The 13,818-nt window shown below is 43.0% G+C and overlaps 1 protein-coding gene across 1 annotated transcript; it reads left to right on the plus strand.

Annotated features, from left to right (window-relative positions):
- Positions 1-9,407: 9,407 nt before the first annotated feature.
- On the plus strand, positions 9,408-11,714 carry CCR75_005027 (uncharacterized protein; the record flags this gene model as incomplete). The annotated part of the gene is made up of 1 exon (XM_067963112.1): positions 9,408-11,714. One exon carries the CDS (start codon positions 9,408-9,410, stop codon positions 11,712-11,714), a length of 2,307 nt encoding a protein of 768 aa, XP_067819051.1.
- Positions 11,715-13,818: the final 2,104 nt, after the last annotated feature.

Consider the following 13,818-nt stretch of genomic DNA (forward strand, 5'->3'; position numbering starts at 1 on the left):
TCTTTGAGACGCTCGTCCGCACTAAGCTGAGTGAATTTGTATTCGCTATGAGCTTTAGCTTTCACTATCTTGGCAGCTCGACGACGAGCTTGTTCCTCTATGAGGATTGCCCGTCCTTGCTCTTCATCGAGCGGATTTGTAATGATGTTGGACTCAGGTCCTGTGTCCTACTCAATGCAGTTAAGACATCAGCGGCACCACGATCTGCGAACGGATTCGGGGCCCGCCGACGTTCATCCACAGGAGAAGGCGTGAAAGAACGAAGCTCTTTATCATCATCCTTTGATGAAATGTGACTCTCAAAGTCCACCATTCCCTCATCGTCGAGGAAGGTGCTAAGAGTCTGTGACTTACACTAGATTTTCATGATACAAAGGAAAGAAAAACACAACCGAACGGTTAGCGGTTTAGGTTCGAACCTCAAAGAGGATATGAAGCGAATGTTTTCTCTAAGTGTCAACAGTCTGATTGGGAAGGGTGTGATGAGGCACACATTGGTTAGAGAACCGTTGTTGTGGTACATTTATTTTATAAGTAAAAGTTCTTTTATCCTATTCTAAAATAGTTTATTATTTAAGTAACATTTATTACGGGTAACAAAATGTGGTCGCCGCCAGATATATATCCGGCGGCCGAAATCTATTTTAAATTAGCTAGGGTAAGGTTTTAGATTAAAGAAATTAGATTAAGTGCAGTTTCCCTATTGATTAAGTGCATTGCGCATTGATCAGTAAGAGTTTGAAGCCTTTCCAAGGTTTATAATCTTGGGCACTATTTGCCACTTGGTTTTACGACCCCCTGAATCTTTTGAACTAGGACTCATTAAGCCTTGATAGCTTGTATCACTCCCTGAGTGGTTAAACCCAATAATTCTATAGAACTAAGAGTCTCTCTGAGTCTATAAGTCTTCCTCTGACTTAAGGGGCGAGGTAGCTCCACTACGCGCTTCGCATCGAAAATTTGTCGCTCCGTGATGCAGTTCTGGTCTTTAGGTGCTATTCAGACGCTTTAGCGTTAAATGACCCTTTGGTTTGATTTGAATATGGTATGAATTCCTTAATGAGTTTTTTAAGAATCATTTTGGCTTAATTAAGGGAGCCGGTAGAGCCATTCACCCCTTTCGGTGTAGCCACAGACCCCGATTTACATCTAAATAATTAATAATTCGATATCGCCACATACCCGGCCTATGCGGTCTTGGACGTGGACAATTTTCTTTAGATATAAATGGGATTATTGAAAAATAGTGCGTATATTCCTATTTTGTGGCCTGCTACCAATTCAATATATTTCTTCAAGAAGACTCAGTGCTCATGACGCAATCTGTTTCCAACGATGCATTTTATAGCTTTTTTACAACTTATTATCTAACGCGGGTCCAAATCGAGATTCCGCCCTTGCTGTCCACGCGAAAAGCTGCTTACTAAGCGAAAATTATCTCGAGGTACCTGCATAAGAAAATATTTACAATTCTCAAGAGACCAAATCCTGTAACCTGAGAGGCAAGATCGAGGAGATTTGCCGCAATGGAGGCATTAGTCGGCGTAGATTTGGTACTTTTTTGGTTGAAGACATGTGCGCTTGTTGTGACCTTCTTGATCGCAGGCCACGCATCTTCGTTTTTGTGAGCCTTGCCCCGTCCTTTCAATGTACTCAAATGCTGACGGATCGCGTTTGGTATTCTTTGACCCTTTTGGCCGTCCACGTTTAGCCACTGAGGCCGGATTATTTATCGATGTGCTTAAATTATATACGAGGTAATTAAGATCTTGCTCGCCATGCCTGTGAAGAGGCAAGTCTGAATAATGCTCTTGCTGTAACGGAGCACTGACGACTGGTACTGCTTCAGTGCGAGTGGTGCCTCACGTCACTTCACGTACACTAGGACGTGCAGAGGGAGACTCTCCTTAAAACTCTTGCTTTAAAGAGGATTAAAAGTAAGTTTTTTTAATATAATTAAGTTCTTCTGTTTCTATCTATTTTATACTAACTTAATTGTAAACAAATACAAAGCATGTAATAAAGTCTTATCTGTCTCTCTCTTTACAGCACTGACTGGACCACGGAAAAAGTAGATATAATGGCCAATATCTACCAATTGATAAGCTTTCCGAATATTACTACGTAAAGAAATATTTTTCAAATATTATCGACCTTTTAGATAAGATATTAATAGCCGCGGCTACGGCCACAGACATTACTACAACGGCCACAGACATAACTACTACAGCCACAGACAAATGTACTAGGACCACAGACATAAAGTTAACTTACAACATGCTAAACTATGATTGGTTTTAATTTTTAAATCAGGTATCCTGACAATACAAATCGCGATTTTTTTTATTTTTATTGACCGATTTTCTGTGACCTATCGGACTGCGGCGTTGCTAGCATGAGCTTCCGCGACGTGTATTTTGCCGTGCTTCTATCTCTCTCTCTCTCGCTTTATTAGCATTATAGAGAAGATTCTTCACTGTGCCTGATAAAATCTTTTAATCCTTTGACTGACTGTGCCGATCCTCACTCAATCTGTTATTTTTCTGATTTATCTGATTTCACCGCTTTTCACCGCACTAACGACTATTAATATTCAATGGACGCTGAGCAGCAGGAGAACAGCCAGTTTACTGAGCGGAAGGCCATGGAAGAACATATTAATAAGATGGCGGCTGCAAAGGGCTATGAAATTTTCACTAAATCCTCTTTCAAGCAAAGAAATGGCAGACAAATTGCTCACTAAAAATGTGATCGTGGAGGTTAGACCGAAACAGTCACAGACTTTCCCAAGAAACATGAAGTCGAATGTCAAAAGGCAGTGCCCTCATTGACTACCCTTTCAAAGGAGTTAGATCAGAAGCAAAAGGTAAGCTATGCAATATATGTGAGAAAAATTACTGAAGATGTGAATGCATTAACAATCTCTACCTTCCTTACGGACAGCACCTGATTCTTTACAGTCACTTGCAATTTACACAACCACGACTCTTCCACATCGACGACTGCCCATCCAGTGCATATTCGAATCTCGGAGGCCCAAGTAGAAGAAATTGCCGGACTCTTTCAGTCTGGTTTGAAAGCTCGACATGCCCAGACCATTTTGAGGGAGCAAGATGTGCCGTTGGAGATCACCAAACGGAAACGTTGGAATATCAGGCAAAAAAACGCCATAGAAAAGCTTGATGGACGAACCCCGATGGATATGCTGTACCAAACCTTCTCGGATTATGATTCGAAATAGACATCGAGAAGGACACCTCGGGGCACATCACCCATCTCTTTTTTGCGCATCCAAAAACGTGGAGCTTGTTCGGAACCACTGCGATGTGCTTTTGCTGGATTGCACATGCAAAACCAGCAAAACACGATTTCCTCTGCTACACGTTGTTGGAAACACCAATCTTTATTCGACCTTCTCTGCCGCCTTTGTTTCCATGAAGAGCGAGAATACCAACTCGTACATGATCGCAATAAAATTTATCCTACGATTTTCCAGGATGATCATCTCCCAAAAGATTTTGTGATTGACCTAGAGCTTGCGCTAATGAGTGCATTACAGAGCAATTTTCCCGCAGCATCCATCATACTTTGCATGTGGCACATTGAAAAGACGTCGTTGCCAAATGTAAACCCCATTTTGCTGGGGAAGATGACGAGCAGTGAGAAGCGTTCTCAAAAGGATGAAGAATTCTATCGTATCAACTTTATCTTCACTTTTCTTCTGCTTGCCATTGGGAATGTTCATTCACATTCTTATTTTTCTCGCTATAATTATTTTTTTGCACAGGTCGCCAATTCGAATCCAAGAAATGAATTCGAGAAAAACTGGGAAGCATTCCTTGTATTGTCAGAATACCTGATTTGGAAATTTAAACCAAATCTAATTTAGCATGTTGTACGTTTACTAATGCGAGTCGGACGCAAATGGCCGACTCAAGGAGAATAGAACAGTCGCCTGATCATCGTCAGGCGGCTGACTGTGTGCCTTCAAATGAGGGGGCTCAATCGGTTAGACCTGCTAATAGCATTCGCTGTAGCATGTTCGGTTCCGACGATGAGGATGATTCTTCCTCGCCTGCACCGTCTCCCCAGCACTAATTTCTGTGCGTGGTGATGACGATGGCGTAAGCCATCGTAATAAAGTTCTTGTGCCACCCCTGCTTCAGTGGGTAACACACAAGGGAGCGTCGACGCTAAAACGTCTCGTCTTGCCCCTGAGAAAAAGCCGTGGCTTATGCCCGAACGGCTAGTGAGTAGCTTGTCTGGAGAGTCTACTCCTCACAATAAATATCCCTTATATATTGCGACAAAGCTACATGACCTTGATCCCAGCGCAAAATGTTTTTGCGCAGAGCTAGATTTTTATCTCGATGCTTTTCGTAAGCATCGAAAGTATTTTGGCAACAACAAGCGAGAGAAAAGCTCGTTGATGCAAGCCTGGAACGCGTTCATTCGCAATGTCAAAGACATTGGACGCGAGCCTGGCGTCAAAAACTTAACGCGATTCGCGTAAGAAATTGAAAAACTTAACTTCAACCGGTGCAAGGTATAAGTTGCATCGGTTGTCTCATGATGCAGGACTTTCATGCCTCACGTGGGGTGATCTTTGTCCGTGGTGTGTTGACAACTCGAAGAGGGTAAAAGGAAATGTCTATTCCCTTTCTTCGCCCTGGGAAAAGCTCGCACCTTTATCGAGATGCGCGATGCGATTGACGTTTTGCAATCGATATACAAGCGGCAGGGGCGCGTGTTTATACGATGGACCTTCTGAACCATCGGATGAGTCTCGTCATGCTGACGGAAGAGGACCTCAACGTCAACATCCAGCTGGGAACGAGGCTTGCAGCTGTCATGCGAAGGTGGATAACCGTGCCAGTGAACCAGATAACTCGTTCGCTGCACCTTCGCATCACGATGGATTAAAAGTTTCCACAATGAAACGTTGGCCACCGTGCAAATTCACCAATGGTTGTAATGCAGGAGGAAAAAAATATCCGAACCGTGTGTCGGATCTATAGTCGAAGATCGGCAAACTCGACCGCTACCTCCCTGATTTGGAGGAAGGGCTGGATCACGAGCACGATAAGTGTCACTCGTTGGAGCTGACGGTGCAGGCTCAACATATCGAATGGTTGGAAAACCGTTCGAAGAGTGCGTACTCAATGTTGGAGTGCGAACGGAAGTATCACGCTCTTCGTGATAAGCTGTCTTCCGCTCATCGCGGTTTCGAGGATATTCGGAATCGACATGAGAATCTCCAAATTCAGCATTAGAATCTGGCTCGTGACCACAAGAATCTTTAAGGGATTCTTGAAAAGGGTGGTCAGATCAGTCCTCGGAAGGAACCGCGTACTGATGGTACGGGCGGAGCTGCACAACGTCAAACGTAGGATGCGGTCGCATACTACGTGGCAATTTTATTGTGTACGCATTGCCTCTGCGATGCAGTACACGGAAAGGCCCAATGAACTTGGGTAGTAGTTCACTGCAACCCACATTAGTGACTATACGCTTACATAAGTTTACCGTAGAGAGTAGCACTAAATTATTAATTTTAAATTAATGAACATTTGCTCTTCCATGTTTGTCTGCATACCGTTTCTGTCGGTCCACTGCGTTAGCAATGGAATCCTGAACGAAACGGATTACTGACTCTCGAGTCAGCAGAAATTCTTCTGCTGGCTCATTTGTTTTGTCTTTTTCAGTACGCTTTGTGCGTTCTGCCAAGAGATTATTCTCATCTTCGATGTCGATATCTTCGACATCGACATCACTCGCGTCGTTGTTAACTTTGACGCGTGATGAGCAAGAGCCAGAAATGGTTTTGCTCGTGCGAGTCCACCCCCCTCTTAAACTAGAGGATCCCTTTAATCAGGTGGGTATGCGAGGATGGCGTAAGCCATTCACAATGAACGGTGTATGCATTGTAGACGCATGCACCGAATTATTGATGGCGAATTCGACCATCGATAAAAACTCGCTCCAATTCGGATACGATTGAACGTTATCTCGAAGTATCTCTTCGAGGACGTGATTTACGCGTTCTGTCTAACCATCTGTCTCTGGATGATCAGAAGTTGACATAGTCAGCCGTGTTCCGAGAAATCGGAACGCGAATTGCCAAAACTCCGCCGTGAATCTCGGATCTCTATCCGAGACCAGTTCGCGGGGTAATCCGTGGAATTTAAATACCGTATCGATAAAAACACGGGCATTGCCCGGAATCGTGATCGACTCTGGTACTGCAACATGATGTACCATCTTGCTGAATCTGTCTATGAAAACAACGATTTCATTATTTTTGTGGTCGTCTTCAGAAATTTCGAAGACGAGGTCCATAGATACGGACTGCCAACATTCTCCTGGAAGTGGTCGAGGTTGGAGAGGTGCACTGGATGATGGGCTAGGCTTCACTCATTGACATACCTCGTAAGCACGAATGTACCTGCGCACGAACCGATACTGGCGGGGCCAGTAAAAGTCGCGACTTACTGTGAGATTAGTTTTCTCACATCCACGATGCCCACTTGTTGGTGCATCGTGGCACTCATACATGAAGCGCAAGCGCGAATCATTGTGAGTTGGGACGAAGACACGTGGAATGTCGCCGGCAACGGCTATGTTATACATAAGCCGCTACGTGCTGTGTCTCGATCGGATGCCGATCGATAGAAAGCCGGTAAATCTTTAAAGGATTTATCGGATGGATTCATTAGATGATCCATTAAACATAGAAGGTCTTTATCTTCTTTGTGGGCTTTCTTTATGTCATCAACTAAGGTTGATAACGGAACACTGGTAGTGAGTGTTGCAACAGTAAGATCGCTTTCACTGTTTGGTGGACTGCCGACTCAAAATTGGGTCGGCGTGATAACGCATCAGCGACGACACTAAGTCGTCCTGGTTTATATTCGACGGAGAAGTTATACACCGAGATGAAGGATAGCCATTCGCCATTCTTTACAAGAGGTGTGGGCTGTATACGGCCGTGCGTAATGACGCATGGTCCGTATATACGATGAACGGTCTATCTCCTAGGAGATAGACCCTAAATTTAGCCAATGCATATTTCATGGCAAGGAGTTCCTTGTCATACACTGAATCATTGCGTTCAGTTGGTTGCAGCTGACGCGATTGGTAACAGACGACGCGCTCCTTGCCGTATGTATCATATTGCATTAACGCGCAGCCGATTGCGAAATCGCTGGCGTCACAGACCATATGGATTGATCTGCAATCGCCAAGATGAGAGATTGCATCAAGCTTTGCTTGATACCTTCAAACGAACGCTGACAATCAGCGTTCCATAACCATTTCTCGTCTTTTTTCAAGAGACTAGAGAGATGAACTGTCATCTCGGCATAATTGCGAGAGTACTTGTGCAAGCACGCCGCTAAATCAAGAAACTTTCTAAGTCCCTTGACACCGATTGGAACTGGCCAGTCGGTGATGCCTTGATCTTTTCGGGATCAGGGCGCACGCCGTGTCAGTGGCCACTGCTTCATGACACAATATCTCGAGCCCGGTTTGAGCTCGATCTCATGTCGGATGCCTTTAGCCTTAGGCTACTCGCACGGAACTGCTTTGGGGAATACATCTTTGAATTCAATCAAATCTTTGTATAAAGAATTTGTCTAAAGTTACTCAGAGGATGGAGAAGTATATCTCTCAATCCGAGTGTTCACATCGAGAACACTTTCGTCGATCAATTAGCTGCTGAAAACCCGTTTGTTCTCTACAAACTTTTTCGCTATCCGAATATCGGTTACGCATTCGTCCTCTTTGACGAAAACGCAGATCCTCTTGATTCTACCACTATGCAGATCTCTCAAGAACTGCTTGGTTTTTAGGGTTTTAATTGAGTTATCTCCGAAGTTAACATCGGAGGCGCATACAGATCAAGAGTATAAGCGCCTTTTCTTGATCCGTTATTAACCAAGACATTCAACGTCTCGGTTTCTTCCTGGTATTTGTCAATAGGCTGTCGAGGGATCAATCCCTCGGAATGCTGAATTCTAGTCAATTCAGCATTAATTATTCAAGTTTTTTTTTTCTAAAGTATGTGGGGACTTATTCCTTCAACGTCTTACCGACTGTGATTGCGCTATCACAGTCGGGTCCTCTACCGTCGACTCTCTACTTGACCTAGGATCATCGTGTTGCCCCTTTTGAACAACCGGTATATTCCTTGAATGTTGCTCGCTAGACGCACATTCATGTCTCAATCCACTCGACTTATTTGAGTGGTGGACCTTCGGCGCTGCATGTGTATTCGCACAGCCGCCGGCAGCTGACTCCACAGGGTGATTAGTAATCACACTGTGATCTTGTGCAGTTGTACTAACGACCGTAGCTTAAGTAAGGCCATCGCTCTCCCTCGTAGCACATCCACACGCTTGTGAACGCTCCAAAATGTTCATTAGATGGTCATCTCATTAACAAGTGGCAGGCATCTTTACGGATCGATGCTGCCAGTTGATCCTTGGCTCATATTTTCTGAGCCAAGGCAAACCTAGGATGACATCAAATTTGTCATCCAAATCCAGTACGATGATGATTTCATCATACTGTAAATCTGTTAACGTGTAGTTAAATTTCACTACGCGTTTCGTTACTGTTATCGATGCGCCTGTTGCTAGACGCACAGCGCGAGTGGTGCCTCACGTCGCTTCACGCACACTAATACGTGCAGAGGAAGACTCTCTTTAGAACACTTTCTCTAAAGAGAGTTATAAGTAAACTGTATTTAATATAATACAGTGCTTCTGTTTCTATCTACTTAATACCAACTTAATTATAAACTAATACATAACATGTAATAAAGTCTTTTCTGTATCTCTTTTTGTGTGCGTCCAGTGCTGACGGGGGACCGCGGAGCAAGTAGATATAATGGCAAATATCTTGCAATGGATAAGCTGTTCGAAAATTACTATGTAAAGTAAAATTCTCCAACTCTACCTTTTGTTAATTAATATATTCATTAACAACCTTTTAAGTGTTAATTTCACGTAAAGATACACCTCGTTACAGGCGATTGGCGGCGTTAATTTTAACTTAAAGTAACCAGTAATATTTAGTATTATTTCCTGTAAGAGGAAAAAATATTCTTATTTTATATAAGAAGAAATAAGATAAAATGTACAAATAATTATCTTTATTAATTAGTTGACTTGATTCATCCAATGTTATCAAATTTGGAAATATTGACGCAACGAGACATTAGTTCGAAGAGTGATATAATTCAACTGTTGCACTGCGTCTCCTGTCGAACTGGAAGAAGTGGAAAGTTCTACGGAATTTCTCAGTTAAAGCTTAAATCATTAATTTCACTTTTCAATCTATGCTGTTTACAACCTCAAGGGATAATCTGCGGCGTTTAGAGTTCCCAGAAAGACAAAACACGTATAATGAAGCTCTTATGTGCCATAGTCGGAGAGAGAAGCGTATTCCCTGTGACCATTGACGAAACGAAGTCAGTGGTGGCCTTGAATGACGCTATCAAAATTAAAAACTCAAACAAAATAAAATGCGATGCTGCCGAACTCGAGCTGTACTTGGCGAGAAAGGGGAACGCGTGGCTGTCAGATAGCGAGCCGAGTGCACAGCAACTTATAAAGGGAAATGTGGATGATGACATCGAAAGTATGCTTGATTGCAAGCCATTGATGTCAACTCGGTCTATCCAGCGTTATCTAAACGAAAACCAAATGCCCGCGCCGCAGCCAAGGCAAATTCACGTGCTGGTAGTGGTCCCACGACAAATTCTCTCTATTTCGCGGAACAGCAAAACCGCGAAAACTGTGGAAAGGTATGAGACTCTTTCCAAGACACTTGCTAGTCAACAACAAGTCGAGTCACTTTCGAAAGCAATCCGCTCAATTCTCGAGAGCAAAGATGAGGTTACACCATTTGTCGTTTTGGAAAGCTCGTCTGGTATGGGAAAGACGCAAATGGCATTCAACTTGGACGCCACTGGACAATTTGATATTTATCACATAATGTGTGACAATGTCGATGATAAAGGACAAGACATTAGTGCAGCGTATGCATCACGTAGCCGCGTTTTCGAAAATTGCCTGAAAAAAGACTTTGAAATGACGAATGGGCCAAATACGGGCAGCATTATGTTATTGCAAGGTGAAAATTATTTATCTCTTTATGGCTTTATCTATGCTGCACTGCTCGAAAAAAATGAATTGGAAACAGCTGTTTGGACTCGTAACGATGTCAATCAGGCACTCAAAGATCGTGTTACGAATGGAAAAAAGCCCTTTATCTTTTTTCTAGATGATTTTCCGCGTGAAATTGATCGAAAAGCCGCATCAAACGATCGTTGGGCTTACGATAATAGACGTCGCCTTCGTCTCATGCTAAACGTATTTCGATCGTTTGGTCTTGTTGTGGTAGTCAGCTCCACGAGTGGTACGGCACGAGGTTTGACTTCGGTTTCCTCTGGATCGCGATGTCCTGCGGATTATCTGTGGTGCATAGTGCACCCACTTTTACCTCGCACCGTAATTGGCAGTGATGTTCAAATACTACCAACGGTTTTCCAAAACATTGTCGCGAATAGTCGACCGCTCTTCGCTGAGATTGCTATCCAGTATATACGGGAAAATCCGTGGAATGTCGGCAATAATACAGCAAATTACTTAAATGCACTGGTTGGACATTTGGCACCACTATTGGCCCGGAGGAAGCAAAGACGACATCACGAGTTTGAAATTGGTCAGCTATGCTTGTTGCTCTGCTCGAGTTGTCGTGTTGAAGACGGTAAATTGAATTTGATTGACAGTCATTATGCTTGCTTAGATGAAAAGAGGACATTTAGGCTGTTTCTGAAGGCAAATGGCAATTCTTACAAAGCCGACGAAGCCGAATTCGATTTTGAAGACAGAAGAAGCTGGAAATGTCGTAGTGTGTTTCCTCACCCGTCGAATGACGTCCTTCTTTACTTGACTCTGACGGGCGGTATGTCATATCGTCCGTTTGACCTTTCCTTGCGTGAGGTCTTTTTGTCAGTGCCGACTACAACAATGTATTTGCATGATACCAACGAGCCTATGGACGAGAAGCAGCGTTTCGAAGTGTTCGTGTTCGCGGCTGTCGTGTTGGCGAGTCATGTTGCCGGACTTGGTGGGGTGGCATTCCCGACATTTTTGGGTCGGCTTTTGTACGAATTGGGCGTTAAGTCACAAGATGTGAAGATAGATTTTCCTGTAGGATTTGAGACACGCGGGAATTGGGTCGTTCCATTCTTGTCTCCTCCAAACGTAAAATGGCCAGCTTGGCTGCTTAATGACGAATTAAAGTTGGACAATTTCGTCCAAACTGCCAACAGTGAAACGATCGACTTTCGTATTGATTCCGGGCTGATATCTGGCGAATGCAACGACGAGGAGCAGCCTCTGTCGCTCGAGACAATAAGAAAGATTCTGTCGCGTGTACCGGCTGAATCCAAACTGCATTTGGTAGTGACGAGGGGATTGCAGAAAGAATATTTTATAAGGGAAGAAACATATGCAGCATTTGTGCGAGAACACAATTTGGCAACAATGGATGTCTATCGCGTTTCATGTGGTTCGAAGCTAGAGGAAATTGTTGGGATAGAGAATCAAGAATTGCACAAAGTACAGTGCATGGATGATGGTAGCACGAAGCACTGTGAAAAAAAGCTCGTCATTTTCGTTGAGATTGGCAATGGAAGAATCTAGTCTCCAGAATTCGATTTGCATGCTGTTTGCGTTATAATCAATACTACTTGTTTTGACGTACATTCCATACAAATGCCGACTATATCGTAGGGAAAGTTTTTTTTACCTCTTTCGTTAAGCTGGTTTTTACGATATAATACATTCTTTCTCTAAAATACTACGAAGACACCGTTATGAACAATTAATGCGCCTAGGTTGGAATAATAAAAAAAAACTTGTCCCATTATATCATCAATTATTATTGAAAAATAAATGAAATTTAAATTAATTGATAATAATAATAATTCAATAGACATTTAGATAATTTATTTGACGCAAACTCCGAAGCGTGTAATCTTCGACAGGAGCTTGCTGCTCAATATAAGGCGAAGCAACGATGTAACGAGTTGTATCGTTAAATAAGTATTATTTTCTAAAAGAGGAATAAGTAATATTATGTTCCATGAACAGAAATACGATAAAAAGTACTAATAAATATCTTTTTTGATTAGTTCCTAAATTAAAAAATTTGGTAATATCGAGGCAATAAGACATTAATTCTATTGATTGGTGTTGATTCAAGTTTTAATCAAACGCGCCAATCATTACAAGACACGATTGTGGGGTGCGCAATTTTATGACTCTCACGTCCGTATTTCCGTCCATAGCCCAGCTATGAACGAAAACATCGTCGAAATAACTTTGTGCGAATTCATGCACGGGTCTTAACAGATTCAGTACGCATATGTTGAATGTTGGGGGGGGCCCTTACTAAGCCCCTGTGGTATTACTAGCCATTCCTAGAGCATCCCACTGGGAGTGCTCACTGCTGTGTACGGGATGTCCCGTATATATTTTTCAAGTCGAGGCCGTCCTTGTCCTTGAAATATTTCACAGCCGCTGAATTCCTTGAGATCAGCAGAAGCTAAGGAATCAAAGCCTGCATCGATCGCTGTGCTACTCGCCCTTTAATCGAACTTATAACCTGTTGAGGTATGCTTTGCATGCATAGGAGGCGCCATACATAGTAAGTTACATATATAATAAATTCAGAAGAAGCTTGCGAACAAAACCACATACATTAATACAGTTTTACTTTTTCTCTATTCTTACGCCTTAAACTAGACCTTAAGCTAATTTACCTTAGCTTTATAAGAAACCTTTCTCTGTACCTTTTTGTACGTGAAGTTTCGAGGAACCGCACCTTCACTGTAATCAGTAGGTTGACTAGTACTGTTATTATTACTAGCAAAGGTGCCTAGTTACAAATGACCGGATAAGGTTAAAAAAAGCCTTCAAGAAAAAGAGGAACGCAGGCGTTTACCTAGAACTGTTCGGTTGACTTTGAACAATTGTATTAAGGACCTGATGCACTTGATTCACAAAAAAGCTTCATTAGACCAGTCTGGCGTAAACACAATGCAATTGGTGTGAATCCTTAGTCAATTCAAGATGCCGTGATTGAAAAAAATGATCTTCTCAGCATGTGCCAATAATTGCTCGAGCAGCGCGTCTTCTACACCAACTTCATGCTTTACAACTATGCCGCGGTTGGTCCTCTTTAAGAGCAACTTAACTCGTTGGTCTGGTAGGACCATTGATCGATATCAACTTTCATTTTTGACTCATCCAGACTTCACAAGTCTAGTGACGACAAAACGGAATTCTTCATTGATACCGTTTCCAGCATCGACGGTACACATGTAAGCGGGCAAAGGATGTCACTCCTTCGTTCCAAGCTTGGGAAGCATTCGTACAGAGTGATCGTAGCACCGGCCGCGAGGTCTGGCATGAAAACCCGGTTTATTCTCCGTGACCGGTTCGATAAAAAAACCGTAAGCGGTGCACGCTTGAAGCCGCACCGATTGTTTAAAGAGGCATGAATACCTTGCCTCTCGTGGGGGAGTGATGCCATGCTGATTTAAAGGCGCAGGTCATGCCTCAAGGAGGCATTGTCCCTTGAAAAACCACATTGAAGGGCGATCATTTCTTGTGAGATGCGCAAAAGATTGAAAACTTACGAGCGCGGGAAGCGCTCGTTTTCTGATGGACCCTCTGTCTAGGAAAATTAGTCTTGTCGTACTGTGCGACGAGACTCGGAACGTCCATCTTCAATTGGAAACAA

The sequence above is a fragment of the Bremia lactucae genome, linkage group LG10, assembly GCF_004359215.1.
Source record: "Bremia lactucae strain SF5 linkage group LG10, whole genome shotgun sequence".
Classification (NCBI taxonomy): Eukaryota; Oomycota; class Peronosporomycetes; order Peronosporales; family Peronosporaceae; genus Bremia; species Bremia lactucae.